The sequence below is a fragment of the Baudoinia panamericana genome (assembly GCF_000338955.1).
Source record: "Baudoinia panamericana UAMH 10762 unplaced genomic scaffold BAUCOscaffold_11, whole genome shotgun sequence".
NCBI classification, from domain to species: Eukaryota; Fungi; Ascomycota; class Dothideomycetes; order Mycosphaerellales; family Teratosphaeriaceae; genus Baudoinia; species Baudoinia panamericana.
The window spans coordinates 813,171-833,024 of record NW_006911267.1 but is presented as its reverse complement, the minus strand read 5'-3'; the positions used below and the strand labels follow the sequence as shown (position 1 = coordinate 833,024).

The 19,854-nt window shown below is 55.0% G+C and overlaps 7 protein-coding genes across 7 annotated transcripts; 5 read left to right on the top strand and 2 right to left on the bottom strand.

Moving 5' to 3' along the window:
- Nucleotides 1-1,076: 1,076 nt before the first annotated feature.
- BAUCODRAFT_26794 (uncharacterized protein) lies at nucleotides 1,077-3,460 on the bottom strand (the record flags this gene model as incomplete). The annotated part of the gene is made up of 3 exons (XM_007680964.1): nucleotides 1,077-1,649; nucleotides 1,748-3,267; nucleotides 3,337-3,460. The coding sequence occupies 3 exons, from the start codon at nucleotides 3,458-3,460 to the stop codon at nucleotides 1,077-1,079; spliced, it is 2,217 nt and encodes a 738-aa protein (XP_007679154.1).
- Nucleotides 3,461-3,771: 311 nt separating this feature from the next.
- BAUCODRAFT_75703 (uncharacterized protein) lies at nucleotides 3,772-4,732 on the top strand (the record flags this gene model as incomplete). The annotated part of the gene is made up of 2 exons (XM_007681166.1): nucleotides 3,772-4,219; nucleotides 4,284-4,732. The coding sequence occupies 2 exons, from the start codon at nucleotides 3,772-3,774 to the stop codon at nucleotides 4,730-4,732; spliced, it is 897 nt and encodes a 298-aa protein (XP_007679356.1).
- A 20-nt stretch (nucleotides 4,733-4,752) lies between these two features.
- On the bottom strand, nucleotides 4,753-5,943 carry BAUCODRAFT_75477 (uncharacterized protein; the record flags this gene model as incomplete). The annotated part of the gene is made up of 1 exon (XM_007681152.1): nucleotides 4,753-5,943. The coding sequence occupies one exon, from the start codon at nucleotides 5,941-5,943 to the stop codon at nucleotides 4,753-4,755; it is 1,191 nt and encodes a 396-aa protein (XP_007679342.1).
- Nucleotides 5,944-8,914: 2,971 nt separating this feature from the next.
- Nucleotides 8,915-12,572, top strand: BAUCODRAFT_37211 (uncharacterized protein). The gene is made up of 2 exons (XM_007681077.1): nucleotides 8,915-12,117; nucleotides 12,170-12,572. The coding sequence occupies exons 1-2, from the start codon at nucleotides 9,198-9,200 to the stop codon at nucleotides 12,256-12,258; spliced, it is 3,009 nt and encodes a 1,002-aa protein (XP_007679267.1). The 5' UTR covers nucleotides 8,915-9,197; the 3' UTR covers nucleotides 12,259-12,572.
- A 248-nt stretch (nucleotides 12,573-12,820) lies between these two features.
- BAUCODRAFT_37210 (uncharacterized protein) lies at nucleotides 12,821-14,763 on the top strand. The gene is made up of 2 exons (XM_007681076.1): nucleotides 12,821-14,240; nucleotides 14,297-14,763. The coding sequence occupies exons 1-2, from the start codon at nucleotides 13,004-13,006 to the stop codon at nucleotides 14,638-14,640; spliced, it is 1,581 nt and encodes a 526-aa protein (XP_007679266.1). The 5' UTR covers nucleotides 12,821-13,003; the 3' UTR covers nucleotides 14,641-14,763.
- Nucleotides 14,764-15,236: 473 nt separating this feature from the next.
- On the top strand, nucleotides 15,237-17,085 carry BAUCODRAFT_244412 (uncharacterized protein). Its single transcript, XM_007681445.1, has 2 exons — nucleotides 15,237-15,280; nucleotides 15,500-17,085. The coding sequence occupies exon 2, from the start codon at nucleotides 15,548-15,550 to the stop codon at nucleotides 16,718-16,720; it is 1,173 nt and encodes a 390-aa protein (XP_007679635.1). The 5' UTR covers nucleotides 15,237-15,280; nucleotides 15,500-15,547; the 3' UTR covers nucleotides 16,721-17,085.
- Nucleotides 17,081-19,819, top strand: BAUCODRAFT_37206 (uncharacterized protein). Its single transcript, XM_007681075.1, has 2 exons — nucleotides 17,081-17,331; nucleotides 17,386-19,819. Exons 1-2 carry the CDS (start codon nucleotides 17,312-17,314, stop codon nucleotides 19,667-19,669), a joined length of 2,304 nt encoding a protein of 767 aa, XP_007679265.1. The 5' UTR covers nucleotides 17,081-17,311; the 3' UTR covers nucleotides 19,670-19,819.
- The last annotated feature ends 35 nt before the right edge of the window (nucleotides 19,820-19,854 follow it).

Below are 19,854 nucleotides of genomic sequence, written 5' to 3'. Positions count from 1 at the left end.
TGTACAGCATCAACTCATCCCAAGACGTACTTAGCAGCCTGAGATAGTCCGACGTCCACTAGCAGCCCAGACTGGTGAGTTTGCGAGAATGGGAACGGAACCAAAACCATCTGAACCTGGTCCGTGTCAACTGAATCTCAGTAACATCTACATGGCGAGCCTCTCTCTATACGGCCCACACTCCTACTTTCAACAACTTTGTCCATAGTCTATTTCCAGGGTGGCAGAGGCAGGACAATTACTTTGTCTACTTTTCCTACTCCGAAGCGGGCTAAAACGTGCTGGCACCATGAAGGGCAGTAGTGCGCTCAAAACAAGGTCGACATCCTGGCAACAACAAGCTCGCGAAACAGCCAACACGTCACGCTACATCGACGCGTCCCTACTCTGCATACAGTGAGTTTCGTTACGGTCACTGTAGCAGCCTGCGTGACGCAGTAGCCACAAAGCTATAGCGGCTCAAGAGGTGGGCTATTTCCCCTTGCTTCGTCCAATCTTGAGAGCCTACTTCGTGGCTTTTGTGGCCAAGCATACCATTCACTTAGTAGAAGATTTACTACGACTAGTCTTCACTATGCGGTTGTTAGCTCTAGTGCCGGTACTCTTGATTGCTGGTTCGTTGGCCCTGTCTCTCCTATGTCTCTTCGCGGGCTCCAAGAAAGGCTTCATGGAAGACTTTGCGATCATGACGGTACGCATCGAGTGTCGATTAGAGTACCTTTTGCTCCGACTGATATGGCGTCCAGCTTAACACGTCTCGCATTGGCGTCAACCTCCTCGAGGAGACTCAAGGCTCCTCCAGCAACCCACTCATCCAACTCCTGCAAAATGCCACCGGCAATCTTCCGTCAAACCTCCAGGCTGAGATCAAGAGTGAACTTAACTTTGTCGCCAAAGAGCTTGGATTGCATGACTTTTACAGTATGCATTTGCTGGACTACTGCGAGGGATATTACGTCCCCGGCCCTGTGCCGAACGCGACGCTCTCAAGTCAGAGCATCCATAAGAACACTACCAATTGCTCGCAGGAGACGGCCATGAACACCTTCGATCCGCGGTATATATTACAAGCGGAGCTAAACAGTACTGGACATAGCGCCATCAATATCGAGGACTTGCAGTGGCCGGGTTCCATCGACACTGGCCTTCATGCGCTGAACGTTGCGACCAAAGTAATGTTCGTACTCTATTGCGTCGGCATTGGCTTGACAGGTCTTGCGCTTATACTGGCCTTGATCTGCTTCTTCTTCCAAGGCCGCGTAAGTGCCTTCCTCAACGTGCTGATGGATTGGCTGGCGTTTGTTGTGATTGGAATCGCAAGCGCCATTGCCACGGCAATCGCTGTCAAAGCGGTGGACCTGATCAACCATTACGGCGATGACTTCGGCATCAGTGCAGTAAGAGGCACCAGGTTCCTGATTTTGACGTGGTGTGCAACCGCGTCGCTGTTTGTGGCCAGCATCGTCTGGTGTTTGGATTGCATTGCTGGAGGAAGGCGTCACTCTTCGCGGGACAAGTATGTTGAAGAGCCATCGTACTGAGCAGCACAAGGCATGAGACGACAATGACTGAACGATCTTGATGCCAGAGACGACGCCGCAACGCGTGCAGACAATGTTTGAATTAGAACGATGTAACAAACAGCTCGCCTACCGGCCTTTCAGTACCAGCCATGCCCTTCTTCTCCAAGCTTCTTGTTCTTCGGATTGAGACTCAGCATTCGCTCTCCAGGTATGCTTCCGCTGACCTTAGACTCGACGATGCCACTGACAGCTCGCCTGCCAATGTGGCTGAAGCTTTCGTACTCGTGTCCACCTTCTTCGGCTGGTATAGTGATGCCGTTGATTGCCGCCCACTCAGGTGACGTGTACGGGCTACTGCCATCTCCGAGGTCACTCCATCTCGTCACAACGATGGCATGCTTGAACGGTTGAGCAGGGTCGTGCTTGTCCTCTACCATCTGTATGTGAATCAGATACTCTGTCGGGCATTCCGGACACCGGCGAGCCGGTCTGCACCAATCACAGCCGCGGACGAGGAAACAAGGATGAGCTGCTGCGCGACTGATCTTGGGCGCTTTTTTCAATTGCTGGAAATAGCTTTCTGGTGGTGCCGGAACATGCGAAAGGGCGCACTTGCAAAGGTCCATCAGGTCACCGTCTCGCCAGTGAGCGCAAACGGAGAAGTATGGCGTGTATTCTTCGCGGTCATAGAGGATGTGTCTTTCCACCGTCTTCGTCAGCATTCTGGCAGGCGGTACGACTCTTTGGCTCACGACTCGAAGAAGAAGCCGGTTGTCGTGCATCATGTAACGTGAGCGAAACGACCACCCGCTTTCAGCATGACTCCAACGCCTATCGAGAGCCTCGTGCGGGATCCCATGCGTTTTGCCATGCCGCTGCCTGAGTGCCAACTGTACAAAGGCGTACGGCAGCTCGCGAGCATGGCACAAGCGCATGCGTGGTAGTACAGAAGTCTTGACCTGTGGACAAGGAATCACAGGATGGTTGACGTAGTCGGCCTTGAGAGACTCTCTGCCGGGCAGCGAGCGGCGATGATAACGTCCGCACGGGAAGCACAGCAGGTGATCTGGTAGTTGATGATCCATACTATGCAGGAATGCAATGCGATAATGTTTGTTCTGTGGCAGGTTCAAGGCTTGGAATGGCGCAGGACCGAGCTTCTGCCGTATCGCATGGCTCGATAGCGCGAGGAGAGCGGCATCGGTAGGGTTCAGGAATCCAGCGACCCGTTGCCAAAGGTCTCCCGGAAGGCTCTCTACCATGCGCAGGTACCTAGTCGAGACGTGGGTAAGCTTGTCAAGATGAGGCTCGTTCGTCTCGCCACCACCAAGCTTCCTCGACTCCACCGCACTGTCCACCAAGGAGTCGAAAGAGTCATGGTGAGCCAGCCGGTGAAGCATGTCAGTGTTGTCGCGATGGTCGACAAGAGTCGACGCATCGCTGAAGGCAGTGTAGTCCCGTTCGCCAAGCTCATTGAGATCGTCGCCCGAACGGGCTGTATCGTGGGAGTCGCGAAGCTTGTAGTGGTTCTTTGCAGCATGAGCTTCCCTCCGCTTCCGCCGCCGCTCTTCGTCGCGAGCCTTGTTTTGCTCGATGGCAGCCTGGGTAAATGATTTGTTTGAGCGAAACGTCTTGCCTACGCGGACCACGAGCTTCGCTGGCCAGCTGTTGGGATCCGGTGCGAATAGGTCGCCCATTGCCGGAGTGTGTGCGCCACAGCTGAACAGAGAAGAGCGGCCACGGACTGCAACGGTATGGTAAAGAGAGAGAGCGGACTATAGGAACGTACGCTATAATACTCACCACAACCTACACTTTCTGATTATGAAGACGCGGATCACAGCGGAGGGCGCTGCTGACTCCGGTCCGGACATTTCCTGACTGACATCATCGCCTTGGCCATATGGAACTGTCGGATACCTTACAGAGCGGTACATAGTGATCGTATTTCGTCCTTGACCCTCTTACAGTAGCAGTGCGCCGGAGCGGTGGCATTAGCTGCCTTGCACATGGTGTGAAGTTTGGGGCGGGATGCTGATGAGTGAAGCGCGTCGAGATGTTCTGGACGGAACACGGAATCTCCCGCCGTCGAAATGACGACTACACTCATTGCTGGAGTATCAGCTGAAGTCTGTCTGTCTGAACATTGAAGAACAGGTTGAGAGAGAGTGGTATGGACGCCAAAGGTGGGAGTGATGGGCAGTCGCCGTTGCAAAAGCTGTACCGTAACGCAAGATGCGCGCTGTTAATGGTACCATGGCTACTCCATCTCCTGGTGGCCGACATAATCCTCTCCGCTTTACTACCAATATCCGCCTTCTTGCCGGACCTCTGCTACGACATCTCGTCAGCAATAGCAGAGTCGGTATGGGCTGGCATCCAGCGCATCTTCACCGTTAGCAATCACGCCCAGATTGTAGTCTCCGGCGTGGACAAGCTGCCTAAGGGTGAGAGTGCGATTGTGATAGCAAATCACGTGGAATGGACCGACTTCTACATGATCCAGGAGCTGGCTCAACGGGCGGGTATGCTTAACCGATGTCGGTGGTTTGCAAAGCAGCAGTTGAAGTGGGTCCCTTTCCTCGGCTGGGGGTTGTGGGCTATGGGCATGCCCCTGATCAGTAGGAACTGGACAGAGGACCAGAAGGAGATGGACAGGGTGTTCTCTGGCGTCGTGCAGAAGCACTGGCCAATTTGTATGTTGAAAATACCATTTCCATGGTTCGAGCTTACATAAACCTGACTATCTCCGTGCCAAAGGGTTGATCGCCTACAGTGAAGGCTCTCGCTACACTAACTGGAGACGCGACGAAGCCGAGGCCTGGTGTCGCAGTCACGATAAGCGACTAGGCAAGCACGTACTTTACCCGCGGACCAAAGGTTTCCTGGCCTGCGTACACAACCTACGTAAAGCGCCCCATGTGAAGGCTGTCTACGATGTGACGATTGCATATGCGAAGCACGAGAAAGTGTTCCAGCAGCCTCCGCTGTTCCAAGAAACTGTGACGATACCTGACCTTGACAAGGAATGGAGGTTTTTTGTCCATGTGGATAGGTATACGCTGTCAGACCTTCCATCGACGGACGAGAAGTTGGCCAGGTGGCTGGAAGACCGGTGGGTGGAGAAGGGAGAGCGGCTGGAGTTGTTACGCCAGCAACTTGTGAAAGGCTTGCCGTGGAGTGACCTAGGCACGCTGAATTACAGCTGATCTGGTGTATATTCTATGCTCTAATAATTCTGCCACTGGCACAAGCAACCACCATTACCGCCGTCAACACCGTCATGTACTGACCCGGCATCTCTCTTTGCGGACTTCGTCCCATTAATACCTGGCATCTGTGCAGCGTTAACAAGCCTACCAACATAGGCACGGTCCTCATCCATCCAAGTATCAGCATTAACCATTACATGGTGATCGGCATCTAGACCGTAACAATACACTCCCTTCTTATTCGCCTGTCCGCCGTGCCGGTCCACAGTCACAGTGACAGGATACGGAAAGGAGCCAGGTGCCGACATATTATTCGCTGTCGAGTCCACCGCCGGCAGCCCGTTCAGAGGGATCGGATGGTCCAAACTTGCGACGCCGCCCTTACGTGTCCACATCTGAACATGAAGGCGCGTCTGTGACCAAGTGCAGACCGCTGTGGCGTTATCGAGTGCAACGTTGCCGGCACCTAGTGCGAATGGGTTCGCAGTGCTTGAGGACGTGTTCGAGACGAGCAGAGAGCGGTCGAAATAAGTATAGAAGCCGTAATGTTCGCTGGGCTTTCCGCGGTCGTATAGACGCAGAGGCTGAGCTTCGACTAGCGGGTAGCTTCGGGAGTCTGCTGGCTTGCCATTAGGAAGGAGTGCGGGCCGTGGTATGCTGCTCGATGCCGCCGTCGATGCGCCCATGACTGTTGTGGAGTCGTTCGGTGTCGGGTACGGATATGGGTTGCTTTGGCGCTTACCCAAAGTCTCGACCGGACTCACCAGTGTCTCCGCATCCAGCAGTGACATTGAGAATGGTGTCTGCTCGCCTTCATAGGGCATACTGACATTGTCCGTGAACTGGCCTAAGAATGACTGATCTTGCGTCGACGGTGGTGCTGGGTTAGCAGCATATAACGAGTCGCTCCAAATATCTCTGCGAAACAGCGCTTGGGCGTTGGCAGCATGTCCAGATCGTTTCACGAGCTGTGTCTTATTGCCTGGCACTGTATCATTTCTGAACCTTATCTGGAGTCGGAAGCTCGGCTGGTTTATGATTGTGGACTGGCCGGATTGTTGGGTGGGTGGTGTAGCGCAGCTCCATAGGCTCTGTGGGCTTATGCACCCATTTATCTCCTTCACGGCGTTCGCCTTGATGATAGTGGCAACGCCCGTAGGCAGAGCTGGATAGCCTGTAAGGTTCACCCATTCCGCCTCCACAGCCATGTCGTTTCGTGCTTGCGGCACGAAAAGGACAAGCAATACCACCAACGCCAGAAGAGAAGCAGCGACAGTAGACACTAGCAGCCAGAAGAAGCGACGGTGCCAGGGGACCTTCGGCTCAATGACAATCAACTGCCCTCCTCTGTCTTGGTTAAAGTGGTCACGGACCGAATGCAATGGTTCGATGCGGGCTGGAGAAGGAGGCAAGAGCTCCTTCTCGCCATCTCGAATACCAAGCCCTAGAGAGCCTGATGAGTCGTTCCTTGCGTGGAACGCTAGTCGCCACGGTGCCTTCTCAACAACCTCAATTCCTTTTCTCTCCTGAGAAGGGTTCGTTATCGGCCGGGAAGCCATAGTGGCGACGCCCAGTCCTGGTATAGGTGGACTTGTCGTGTCTGAAGCAGATACATCTACCTCCCGGGGCTCGCCATTGGAGGAGTCCGGTCCCATGTATGTCGCGATGTGGGCTTGCTTGATGGTTGGTGTGGCTGACATGGGCGAAAACAGGGAGGTCAGGGTTGCTTGTGTCTCGCTACGCTCCTGCATTGGGCGCGTTGGATTAGTACCCGTAAGTCCGACCGTGGATGGTGTTGTGAAGTCATGCGGTACAATGGGAGCTCTTATGGGCTCACTAGTCTCGTCCGCACCGTTGAGTGGACTGCGGGTTGTACCGTCTCCAACGGCGCCGGCGACCTCATCTTCAGTCACACGCTGTGTCGTACCAGCATCGATCACCTCTCCTGCTGTTGTGCTACATGTATTGCTTGGACCCTGCAGACTCTCTGGACGAAATACGCTGTGTGACGGGCTCCAGCCCACCAGTGACGTTCGGACTTCTACATCTTTAGTCACAATCGGAGTCGAGAAGCGTTGGTCAGGATCATAATACGCCGCCGCCAGGCCTTGACTGGGTATGCGATAGATATTGATGCACCCTGTTGCCGAGACAAGCACACCCGGTGCAGTATCAGATCGGCTCGGAAGATGCGGTCGATCACACCCGAGCTCGGAATCCATTGCTGAGCGTACCTCTATGTCGTCGACGGCTCTCTCGGTGAAGGTCGGTCCAGCGTGCAGATCATCACATCGTGTGACTGCCACGTTGTCAAGTATACGCTGCAGATCCTCATCCTCGCGGGGAAGAGTAGGTGATCGCCAGAAATGTCTTTGCGAACTTGCGCTCGTCGTAAAGGGCGATGTGACTAGATTCCACCAACCTCGACTTCGCCGTGGTGTTGGGAGGTGTGATTGCGCGGTGAGAGGTTCCGCAGAGTCGGAATGGAGATGGCCGACGCCATCTCCCTCGAAAGCGGTACATACGGACAGCGGCTTCTCTCGAATAAAATCTTCCTCAAACGCTGTATGGGCGGACTCTCTCACGCCTCCGTTTCGTGCGAACAGCGGCAGAGGTGGTACTGGCGGCGTGTCGCCCAAGCTAGAACACGGGACTGCGCCATTGGTATGTCTGGAGTACACGCTTGAGGCTGGTCGGGAGTCATCCAGTCGAGGTACGTCTTGTGGTGAAGCAGACAGACAGAAGTCCTCTCTGGCTGGCGTTACAACGATGGTTGGCGTCTGTACCTTTTCACGAGAGGATGAAGACGGCAAGACTTGAGCAGTCGAATGTGGGCTTGCCGTATGTTGGAATATGTCCCTAGATGGAACGGCTATGCCGATCGTTATGGCGCGATCCGCTGGCGATACGTCGTGAGCGAGGCTAAGATTCGGTGGGCGCAATCCTTTGATACGGTTATGGAGCGGTCGAGCAGCGTTGCCTGATGGTACCAGAAATTCACGGACTCTGGACGACACGAGGTCAAGTGGCGCTTGCTTGTCGTAATGCACGCCTCTCGCTGGGCATAGATTGCCGGCTTCCCGAAACCACAAGACGCGCTTTTGCCTCGTACTCGCAGGACCGACAGCATTACCGCTGTAAGGTGGCTGGTGTTGCTGTGTTGACTCATGAGGAAAGATCTGCTGTGGCGCCTGCCCTTGATGGCGCGAGAAGTTGGTATCAACGGCTAGGCCAGGTTTGATCGGTATGCCCGCTGGGCTGGCTTGGTGCTTACTGCCCGGCTGCGATGGACTGCGTCGCTGCATCGCGGTTTGGTTGTGCATAGTCGTGCTTAGCTCAGCTCGATCTCAAAAGATGGAGTGACGAAAGAGCGCCGGCGCCGATGTAATGTTAGAAGCGAAGAAAATCAGATCGAGATAGAGCGCCACCAAAGCAAGACAGTGGAGAAGGATAAAGCGAGATGGGGAGTTGCTCGTACACAAAGATGAGATGGAAGTATACCGAAAATATCCATACCCTCAGGTTCGCCTCGAGCTACGATTGTCGTTCCAGTCAACGCAGAGTCCGCGAAGCCGTCTGATTGCTGGCCTGTACTAAGTGGCAGCAACCGCTTGCGCCATGGTAGCCATAGGGATGCTGTACACGATGATGTGAACACAAAGCCACGGTTTCACCGTGGGTTTGGCTCTGTGTCGCGTACAACTCCTGTCCAGTAGACATTCACGCGGCAGAAGCGCGAAGCGCCCACTTAGCCGCCGGCGATGAAGGGCCGTGCAAGTCATTGCGGGACGCTACCTAGAGTGTCCATCTCTCACAGGCTTTCAGCGAATCCAAGGTACTGGCAACAGTGGCGCCCACGTTGCTACGCTGGCGCTCCTGTTCGCGTTCGCATAGTGTTGACGATCTGTATCCGACGCGAGCGGGCAATCTGGACCACTGAGCAGCGGAGTGCGGACTTTGCAGCATGGCAGCATGGAAACCTCCACCATGCTGCCAGCTGCTTTATAGGAGTACCTCGGCTCGCGTACTAGGTGTTCCGAGTACATCCGCGGCGAGGACGGATCAGAGACAGTAGACGGAGTGAATGGACGTCAGAAAGCTGTCATGAATCGGATGGCTTGGCGTTGCAAAGCTTGGTCTTCCTTGAAAGGTGAAAGGTGTCGGCGCCTCCAAGTTATCAACTTGGCAGATGCAGATAGGTTGACGAGATAGCCTGCTTTCACCTACAAGCGTCACACGCTACGACGCGTCGGTCCTTCGTCTTTACAACACCCTCGTAATTGCCTGCTATTTCTTGCGCGAGCGTTGACTCAGCAGAGCTGTTGGCAGCAAGCAAGCTCTTTCCGCAGCTACCCGGCTACTCTCCGAAGCTGTGCCTGCTCGCTTACTGTAGATATCTTCCCCGGTGGACAATTTCACCGTCCCTGGGCCACGTTGCGGCTCACTGTGATAACGTGCCAGCATGTCTTCGCTCAAGAAGGCCTTGACAGGTCTTACCAAACCTCGCAGTGGCAGCAACTCAGGGAATGCCAGTGACACTGAGAAGGCGTCTGAGAACCCTTCCCGCCACGGTACTGGCTTATCGTCGCTCTCCAACGGTAGTCTGGCAGGCCTGCACCGCAAAAGTGTCGACTCACAGGGCAGGACGCCACGCCGGTCCGTTGACCACCATGCTCGAACGGGCACAAGCACGCCCCTCGGCATCTTCAGGCGGAGAAAGCGAACACAGTCAGAAGACTCTTTCTCCTCCACCGAAGATATAGGGCTCAACGGTGAGGAGGACCACACCAGTCGCGGGCAGACCCACAAGCATGCCAAGCAACTCGCACGTGAACTGCACAAGAAGGAGGCCGCAGATCGGAGGGAAGCGGACCGCAAGCGCAAGGAGGAGATGGAGGCTAAGGCCAAGTTGGAGGAGACGGACGATCAGAGGTCGAAGTACGGCGTGCTCCCCATCAACAACTACGCCGGCAAGGAACGCAGCGAAACTTGGGCAGACATTCGCAACCTCAAGGCGAGCCACGTTGGCGATGTCGTCCTCTTCCGTGCTCGCTTGCACAACATCCGCAAGCTCAGCGCACATCTCATGTTCGTGGAGCTTCGACAGCAGACTGCTACGATACAAGGTGTGCTGCACGAGCACGGCTCTGTGTCCGCCCACTTCCTGTACTGGGCGGAGCATCTGCATGTCGAGACTGTTGTCCGTGTTCGCGGCGTCATTCAGGAACCGAAGGCGCAACAAGGCGAGGTCCTTGGCGTCACTATTCATGATATTGAGATCCACATCCACGAGATGCATGTGGAGGCTCAACCAAGCGAGCCATTACCGTTTACGGTGCACGAGGCTGAGATATCAAAGGCCGAGACCGAGCAAGAGGGCGATACTCGTCACCGTGTATCGGACCCTGCGCGCCAGGCTAATCGCATCATTGACCTCCGTACTACCACCGCTCAGGGCATCTTCCGTGTCCAGTCAGCAATCTGTCACGCGTTCCGCAGCAACCTGACTTCGCTAGGTTTCATCGAGATCCACACTCCGAAGCTCTGGGGAGCTGCTTCAGAGTCTGGCGCAAGCGTGTTCAAGGTCGACTACTTCGGCCGGCCAGCGTTCCTGGCCCAGTCACCACAGCTCGGCAAGCAAATGGCAATCGCCTCAGACATGCGAAGAGTATTCGAGATCGGCCCTGTGTTTCGTGCTGAGAATAGCAATACTCACAGACACTTAACGGAGTTCACTGGTTTGGATCTTGAGATGGCGATCGACGAGCACTATCATGAGGTCTTGCGTGTCCTGGACAGTACTTTTAAAGCCATCTTCAAGCACATCTACGACAACTACCGGCGGGAGATCGAGGCTGTAAAGCACCAGTTCCCACATGAGGACTTGGTGTGGCTCGAAGAGACGCCCGTCATTCCTTTCGCGCACGCCATCCGTTTACTCAACGAGTCTGGACATCTAAGCGAAGACGGCAAGCAGCTACCAGAGAACGAAGATCTGGGCACGAGAGACGAGATCGCACTTGGTCGCGTGATCAAAGAGAAGTATAAGACTGACTACTACGTGCTCGACAAGTTTCCTGCGTCTGCCCGCCCCTTCTATACCATGCCTGACCCAAACAACCCTGAAACGACAAACGCTTTCGACATCTTCTTGCGCGGCCAAGAGATTCTATCTGGCGGCCAGCGCATCCACGATGCACCAACGCTCGTTGCGAAGATGGAGAAGATGAAGATGGATCCAAGCACGATGGAGGAATATATGAGCGGTTTTGAGTGGGGCGCACCACCGCACGGGGGCGGTGGTATCGGCCTGGAGCGCATCCTCATGCTGCTATTGCAGCTCGGCGATATTCGGCACGCGACAATGTTCCACAGAGACCCGAAGTCACTTCCTTACAAGCCCCCCGTCAAGCAGCTCCGGCATCCGGAGGCAAGTACTCTGCACCCTCCTTGGGAGGGCAAAGACCGTGCCGCAGCTGGCATCGAGCTTCAGCCGGTCGAGAAGCTCATTGCCAACTACGGCGACGCGTCGAATACCTCGTGGCTTGAGCCGAAGTTCGAGGTTTGGCGCGATCATCACACAGGTGCCGCTGTCGGATACGTGCCGCATCAAGGCTTCGCCATTACCATCGGCGACCCACTGTGTCATGTTAGCCAGTATGCGAAAACAATGGCTGGATTTCTGCGTTTCATAAAGAAAGAGGCACACCTGAAGCCGCTGTGGCTTCTCATCGGTAGTACCGGAGAGGCCGTGCTAGGCGAAAAGTTCGACTGGCGAACATTCTCCGTCGCCGCTGAACAACGCTTGAACCCAGCCGACAATCCGGCAATGCATGACAGCGACCTGCAACGCAAGGTTCGGCATGCGGAGAAGGAGGGTGTAAAACTGCACGATATCTTGCTCGGCGAACCCGTACCCAAGGAGATCGAGGAGAAGATCGACCAGCGCGTCCAAGACTGGCTCCATGGCCGTAAAGGCAAGCAGGTCCATCTCACGGACGTGCACCCATGGCAAGACGTCGCTCATCGTCAGTACCACTACTCTACCACGCCCGACGGGCAGATCCAAGGTCTCGTGATCCTTGCGCAGCTGTCGCCGGATCATGGCTGGCAAATCAAGTTCTCCCTAGACTTCCCCGGCGCGCCTTCTGGCTCAATCGAGGCTCTTGTCATGCACGCCTTGAAGGCTGCCGCTGCGACTGGAGCGACGTCCTGTACATTCGGCGGCGGTGCGACGGACACTTTCAAGCTGGGCCACAACATGAAGGGCACCAGGGTCAAGGTGTTGAGTAAAGCGTACCACTCCTACGCGGCGCGCATGCACTTGACGAATAAGTCGGAGTTCCGGCAGAAGTTCAATACGCAGGAAGATCCCATCTATGGTAGTTACACCAAGCCTTCATCTGAAAGTGACCTGCTAACTTCGTATCATAGTCTGCTACCCTCCGCATGGTTTAGGACCCCTAGGCGCTCGCGCTGTGTTGAGCTTTTTCGAGGATGAGGACGAGGGCGGCAAAGTTTAGGACACCCGTCGCATGTCGTCAAAGCCAGGTAGAAGTCCTCTCCGGCGCTTCGGGACGTTAGTCAAAGGTTCAGTCACGTCACTAACGGCAGGCGGAGATGGATCAAGCCTTAGCTTGCCATGGTCATTGTCTGGTAGTTCTTCGAGGTCAGAGTCATCGGAACAGGAGCGCATAGCTGGAGGTGCGGGGAGGTTTCGACGTTGAGACATCACGATGGCCGCAAGGAGAGTATTGCTACTGGGGTTTTGAGGGTGGAGGTAACGACGGAGCTTCCATCAGTGCTGGTAATACTAGCGGATATCGTGAACGGCCTGTCGTCCAACAACATATTTTGGATTCGCGGAAAGCTAAGCTACCGAATATGGTATACGCCATTAAATGTGAAAGTCGTATCACAGACTTCGATGTCGACTATGAGCCGGCGGTTCGTATCACGTCAAGTGAATGTTCAAATTTCCAAAATAAGATCTAGATCTCCGCCCAATTGCTTGGAGTCTTGGCTCCTTGATTTACGAACCCTTGTCCAGCTGTGACGGAGTGGGCAGACTGCACGCCTTACTTCACTGAGACTAGTGTCTGCTATGTCGACGCCACACACGGCAGAGGCCTTGGCCTGATCATCAACAACCGTCAAATCTTAAAACACATCTCTCTGCCGATCTGTTTGACGTCCAGAAGACTCTCGCGCGCCAGCCTTACTCTCGCGCGTTAAGGGCGATCACGGCGCGACGAGCGACTCGCGGCCATGGCGCAACACGGCGAAGCAGATGGCTACTACAACGATCCGAGCGCATATAATGCGAAGCAGTACCCCATGCAGCAGCAACCCTACAACAACGGACAACCGTACGGTGGGCCGCAATGGATGCCTCCACCACCAAATTATCAACAGAATTTCGGGCAATGGCAGGAGAAGCCAACCTTCGAACAAGCATTCAAAATCGACAAGCCCAAATGGAACGACCTTTGGGCTGGCATTCTGCTAATCCTGGTGTTTGCTGGATTCGTCGCGATCTCCGGGATCAGTCTCCAAGGCTACGCTGCAACCAAAGGCTTCAATGGCGGGTCTATTTACGGCTCGCAGAACGACTTCGGTCTTGATACCAACACTATTGTGTTATTCATCTTCTGCTTGTGCGTTGCGCTGGTGCTTGGGTACGCCTACATCAGCCTCGCGCGTCTGTTCACCAAGCAGTTCATCTGGATTACCGGCATTCTCAATATTGTCTGGGGTCTCGTTACGGCACTTTACATGCTTTACCGACACTACTGGAGCGGCGGTATCGTCTTCCTCATCTTCAGCATCTTCACGATCATATGCTTCATCTCCTGGATTCCGCGGATACCGTTCAGTGTCCTGATGCTGCAGACGGTCATCGATGTTTCGAGGAAGTTCGGGCATGTATATCTAGTGTCTTTTCTCGGTGGACTAATTGCGGCGGCTTTCGGTGCATGGTTCAGCGTAACGCTTGTCGCCGTCTACGTCAAGTTTGAGCCTGGAAGTAACCCGGCATGCAACACATCTGCTGGTGGGACGGGAGGCTGTAGCTCCGCGACTGTTATTGGACTTGTAGTGTTCATCACATTTGCCATGTACTGGGTCAGTGAATGGCTCAAGAACACCATCCACGTTACGATCTCTGGTGTGTATGGAGCGTGGTACTTCACGCCCAACAACCCACCAAAGGGACCCACGAGGGGTGCCGCCAGGAGAGCGTTGACTTACAGTTTCGGCTCGATCAGTCTGGGCAGCCTCCTGGTAGCCATCATCAACATGCTTCGCCAGGCATGTTCGATTGCTCAACAGCAGGAAGCAAACAGTGGCAATTTTGCGGCCAGCTGCGCGTTTTGCATCCTGCAGTGCATCATCGGTCTGCTCGATTGGGCTGTACAGTTCATCAACCGCTATGCGTTCAGCTATATGGCTCTTTACGGCAAAAACTACATCGAATCTGCGAAGGATACCTGGCGGTTGATCAAGGGTAAGCGTGCTATAATCATCACTGTCGAGCTGTACAATACTGACTCTTCACTACAGACCGTGGTATCGATGCTCTCGTCAACGAATGTCTTATTGGTCCTGTACTCACCATGGGCGCAACATTCGTCGCCTACGCTTGCGCCTTACTAGCGTACCTCTACCTCGTCTTCACCGATCCAGCTTACAACTCGAATGGCCAGTTCACACCGGTCGTTGTCGCCTTCGCATTCCTTATCGGTCTGCAGATCGCCAATTGCTTCACGGTCCCACTTTCATCCGGAATAGATACGCTCTTTGTTGCCGCCGCCTGGGATCCGGAAGTCCTGATGCGGCAGCATCCAGAGCTATATGGGAAGATGGTGCAGGTGTACCCGCACGTCCAGCAGGCGATACATGCGTAATTGCTGCAACCAAGCCCAGCGACGGGATAGTGCGGCCTCCGATTCATTTACGATGGATACCCTGTTCTTATAAAGGATTCATTGACGGGCGGGCGGGCCGGCTGGGTACTCGCCTGGGTTGGGAAACATTCTCTGCATGACTTATATAACTACTTTTACTCCAGCTCGCATACGAGCAGTAATCTATCACTGGCGAATGTGTCACTCACATTCTTTCATCTGCCTAGCAGCAATTGACATCTCCAAGTAAATGTATTATTCTCATTCACTGCGCTTCTCTGATCGGCCCGTAACCGCTGCGCCGCTGTGACGACTGTGGCCGCGGGGAACGTTCTGAGGCTTGACCTGACCCCGCCTTGCCGCTGCAGCGCCAGCTCATTGACATTACAGTGAGGTACCACGACACCTTTACCGCCTGCATTTTGTGAACTCACCTTCACATCCTCCTCGTCCAACCTCTCCCTTGTTCTAGACCAAATCACTCAAGCCAGCACCCAGTCTCAAGGTTCGTCAAGCACCCGCGCCGCTGCCATAGCCTGAGCTTCAACGTTGATTTCAGAAGCTGACTCTGTCGATCTGTTGATCTAGCAAACAACCAGTAACCGAGACTCGACATAGCCGCTACGACCACATCCTAACGGTAAGCGCTCACTCACTCACTCACTTCTCCACTGCCCTCTCGGCCGGTGAAGCACTATATATTGTACTTGCTTTACCTATGACCTCACACATTAACCTAAACCTTGTACCACGCTCGACCTCATCAACTCTCTTCGACACTGTTGTTTCACTGATATAGCGTTCATCCGTCACACTGGCGTCTCTGTCCACCGTCCGCAGCCTGACTGACGACAACTAGAAATCAAGTCCTAAGTCAGACCATCCACACTCCCGATCACTCACGAAGATGGCCGGCAAGAAGGGTATCCATTTCGGTGGTGGTAACATTGGTCGTGGCTTCGTTGCAGAGTTCTTGCATAACTCCGGCTACGAGGTCGTCTTCATCGACGTCATGGACGCAATCATCGAGAAGCTGCAACAGACCAAAAGCTACACCGTAACGGAGATCTCGTCAGAAGGGCAGAAGACTTTCACCATCGACAACTACCGTGCAATCAACTCCAAGCACGAGATGGATAAGGTGATCGAGGAGATTGCCACTGCAGACACTGTGACCTGCGCGGTCGGCCCGAACATTCTGAAGTTCATCGCCGAGCCGATTGCCAAGGGTATTGAGGCTCGCAAGAAGAGCGAGCCACTCGCGGTCATTGCATGTGAGAACGCTATTGGTGCCACGGACACCCTCCGCGGCTTCATCGAGCAGAAGCTATCGGAGGACACGAAGAAGAACATCAAGGAGAAGGCCAGATTCGCCAACTCGGCTATTGACCGTATTGTGCCAATCCAACCCGCTGATGCTGGCCTCAACGTACTCATAGAGAAGTTCTACGAGTGGTGTGTGGAGAGCGAGCCGTTCAAGCCGGGCAACCCACCAGATATCAAGGGCGTCCACTACGTCGAGGATCTGCAGCCGTACATTGAGCGCAAGCTCTTCACTGTCAACACCGGCCACGCCACCGCTGCTTACTACGGCCACAACAGGCACAAGCAGTACGTCCACGACGTGCTCGCGGACAAAGAGCTCCACGACATCGTGCAGAACACGCTTAAGGAGACGGCCCACCTGATCTGCTCGAAGCACAGCCATATCGACAAGCAGGAGCAGGAGGAGTACGTGCAAAGCATCGTCCAGCGTATCAGCAACCCGGAGCTCAAGGACAATGTGGAGCGTGTCGGCCGTGCGCCTCTGCGCAAGCTTAGCCGGAAGGAGCGCTTTATCGGCCCTGCTGCACACTTGGCGGAGATGAACGAGAAGTATGACTATCTGCTTGGTGGCATCGAGATGGCGCTGCGCTTCCAGAACGTCGAGGGCGATGAGGAGTCTGCCGAGCTGGCGAAGAAGCTGAAGGAGATGGATGCCAAGGAGGCCACGAAGAACATCACTGGCCTGGAGGAAAGCCACCCACTATTCAAGGATGTAGTGGCGAGGGTCGAAAAGGTGCAGAAGGAGAGCTCCTGAACAGGGTTTCGAGACACTGCTTACAAGCTGTGAGATTGGGGTCGGTAAAATGCGAAATGGAATGATATGATGACTTCATGTGGCACGCTACGAGGATGGTCGCGTAGCTAGGAAGGCGTTGATGACAAGTCACTACGGGCATAGCGTGTGCAGAAGTCATTGACTGATCTAGCATCTCGGTTATATGTCTTTGTCTGTGCAGCTGAACGGCCTGGCGCTTGCACAGTGCGTGCCTTCTCGTCCAAGCCACATGTCTGCGCCGCTACCCTGCATCATGTGAATCAGACATTGAATCTCCCCTTTATAACCCTACAACCGCATGAGTTACCTAGGAATCTACAGTGCGCCCGTCTTACCAAGAACAACATCGAACAATGACCGATAACACCATGGCGCAACCTGCAGGCTTGGGCTCCAGCGTTGTGACGTGAGCAGGTTGGTCTTTACGTTCACTGCCTGCTTCCCCACACTCTTCGCCTGACGCCTCCCGTCTTTCGCAAGCGCTAAACCGAAACGTCTATACCAAATAGATTGTTAATCGTGGTCAGGCGTGATAACGACTCGGTGGCGGCATTATTGCGAAGACAGAACATGGCGATTGACACCATCCCGTGAGTGCCGCATACCGGTGACGGCGAGGTTGGGTATCGCTGACGACTGGACAGTTACCCCGATGCCACTGACCTGGCACATGCTAAGAAAGGTTTCTACGCTGTGAAGATACCGGTGTCCCACTGGCAACTCCGCCACTACATCTCCTCGCCCGAGCCGGAGCTTCTCTACTACGCCAGCGCGAACGACATCTACTGTCTGAACACGAATACTAAGAAACGCAAACACATTGCTACGCTGCCCTTCGAAGCCCGCTGCACAGCTTCTGGCTATGGGTATGTCTGCGTCGGAGGCGAGGATGATGGGCACTTTGCGGCCATCAAATTGGATGGCTCCAGGGCAGGCGCGATGGAGGTTGACACGGCGCTACCCGTGGAGCCTTGGCGGCAGGTCGGCAACGGTGCTGGTAGGAGGGCAGCCAGTGTCAAGGTGGAGCGGATAGGGGAAGAGATCGTCAACAGCATCTCCATCCACCGGATTCAGGATGAAGAGGCGCACCTGGACGATATCGTGGCGGTGCTTACGAACAACGACAAGACTGTCCGGGTGTACAGCTTGCCGCAGGGTCTGGAGACCACGGTGCTAGACCTGCCTTTCGCGATGAACCATGCTACCATCTCGCCAGACGGACATACGCTGGTTGCGGTCGGCGACTTCAACCAGGCGTACTTCTTCCAGCGAGAGATACAGGAGACGCCGCCGCAGATCCCGAAGCCACACAACAGACTCACTAGCGCGAGTATAGAATGGACGCTTACAAGTGTCGTCAGTCTTCACGGCACCGAGCATACTCTAGGCTACTTCACGACGGCATGGTCACCAAGCGGGCGGCTGGTGGCTGTGGGTTCGGAAAGCGGCTTCCTTACTGTCTTCGACATGTCCATTCTCATGAGCCCTGATTACGACGACGAGGATGCTGTCGTAGCGGTCATCCCGAGTTCGAGAGCAGATCAACCGCCACCCCATCCTGGTGCTGTCCGCTCCATGCTGTTTGCGCCCGACCCATGGGATCTACTCATCTGGGCTGAAGATCAAGGCCGGATATGCATCGGAGACCTGCGCACAGGGCTCAAGACGAAGCAAATCGTGAACCTTGAGCCGAAAGAAGAGGGACTGGACAAGCTGGTGTTCGACGATGTACCCGCAGAACGCGTTCCAACCTATGTACCTGTCCACACGAGAGACATGGATGAGCTTGAGGCAGACTTTATCCGACGCTATAGACAAGCGCCGGATAATGCGAGTGCCGTTAATTTTGCGACTGAGTACATCGAAGCGCGAAGACGACAGCGGCAACAGAGGCAAGATATGGCTGCATTGCGATCTCAAGCTAATCTTGTCGGTGTGAGTGCACTTGAGGATGATCCAGCGGGTCTCACAGCCCGTGAGCAGCAGATACTGGAAAGCTTGCGAACGAGCAGACAGCGAGAAGAAGCTCGCGCGGCTGGGCAAGCTAACAGGACGGTCAATTACACGTCGCCGGAGATGTTTAGCGGCAGCCGCACGTTTAATCCAGGTATTCCGCAAATACTACCTGCGTCATCTGGGTCTACATCTGCGGCAAGGCCCATCAGCGAGATTTTGAGCTCTGTGCCGGACTCATTCCCCGAACTGTCACGCACTAGCGCTGCCAGTCCACGCCCGTCATCTTCCCACTACACGGAGCAAGCACAACCTCCACCGTATGGTGCGGGCTATTACGCAGGTGCCAGCAGTACGCGACTAAGTGAGCCTTCTCGGCTGCCAAGGCGTCGCGCTTCCGTCGTGCTCTCTCCGCCCGCTACAAACTCGAGTTCGGCCTCTTCATCCACCCTAGCATCTCTCAGGCCGGGCGTTCCCCCCCTAGCTACACCTGAACCCGAAGACGAGAACCCCTGGCGAACAATCGAAGAGCACATGACGCTCGCACGAGGCCCGCTTTTCGAGTCTGCCCACCGCGCACAAGCCGCCTCGCCAGTCCCCGCATCAGCGCGTCCCACAGAGCAAGAATTAGCCGCCGAACTGGCCGCCGAACGCGCCCGCGCAAGGTCTCTGGCTCGGCAACGCGAACGCTTCCGCAGTCTGCGAGCCGAAGCTGCCGCCACGGACGCGCTCCGAACTTCGGCGACTACCACGGAGACGGTCCGCAGGATTGCTGGCTTCCCGGAGGGCTACGAGGCGTTGGTGCGGAGGTCACAGATGAGAGGGTATAGTGGGAGAGAGGTAGGTGTCAGGACGGCAGGGCTCGCTATCAGTCCGGATGGCAGGACGTTGTGGGCTGCGTGTGAGGACGGCATCTTTGAGATCAGTCTCAACTTGAAAGCGAGGATGTTTTGGCCTAGCCTTGAGCCGGTATGAGGGACGATTTTTAAGGGGGCGGGTTAACATGAAGCATGGCGTCTGGTGTTCAGCATGCACTGCCGTCCTCTGGCTTTGAAGAGCACTGTGTGAGAGGGAGCTCACATTCTGTACCTATGTAGCAGTGTATGATTGAAAGGATGCTCCGTCTTATGCGCGTCTTTGCCACATACTCTCATGAGCCA

Bases quoted from the DNA above. Each gene is read 5' to 3' on its own strand.
- BAUCODRAFT_37211 (XM_007681077.1), top strand. From the start codon at position 9,198: ATGTCTTCGCTCAAGAAGGCCTTGACAGGTCTTACCAAACCTCGCAGT. The intron at 12,118-12,169 runs GTAGTTACACCA...TTCGTATCATAG, and splicing joins GCAGGAAGATCCCATCTATG to TCTGCTACCCTCCGCATGGT.
- BAUCODRAFT_37210 (XM_007681076.1), top strand. From the start codon at position 13,004: ATGGCGCAACACGGCGAAGCAGATGGCTACTACAACGATCCGAGCGCA. The intron at 14,241-14,296 runs GTAAGCGTGCTA...TCTTCACTACAG, and splicing joins TACCTGGCGGTTGATCAAGG to ACCGTGGTATCGATGCTCTC.
- BAUCODRAFT_244412 (XM_007681445.1), top strand. From the start codon at position 15,548: ATGGCCGGCAAGAAGGGTATCCATTTCGGTGGTGGTAACATTGGTCGT.
- BAUCODRAFT_37206 (XM_007681075.1), top strand. From the start codon at position 17,312: ATGGCGATTGACACCATCCC. The intron at 17,332-17,385 runs GTGAGTGCCGCA...ACGACTGGACAG, and splicing joins ATGGCGATTGACACCATCCC to TTACCCCGATGCCACTGACC.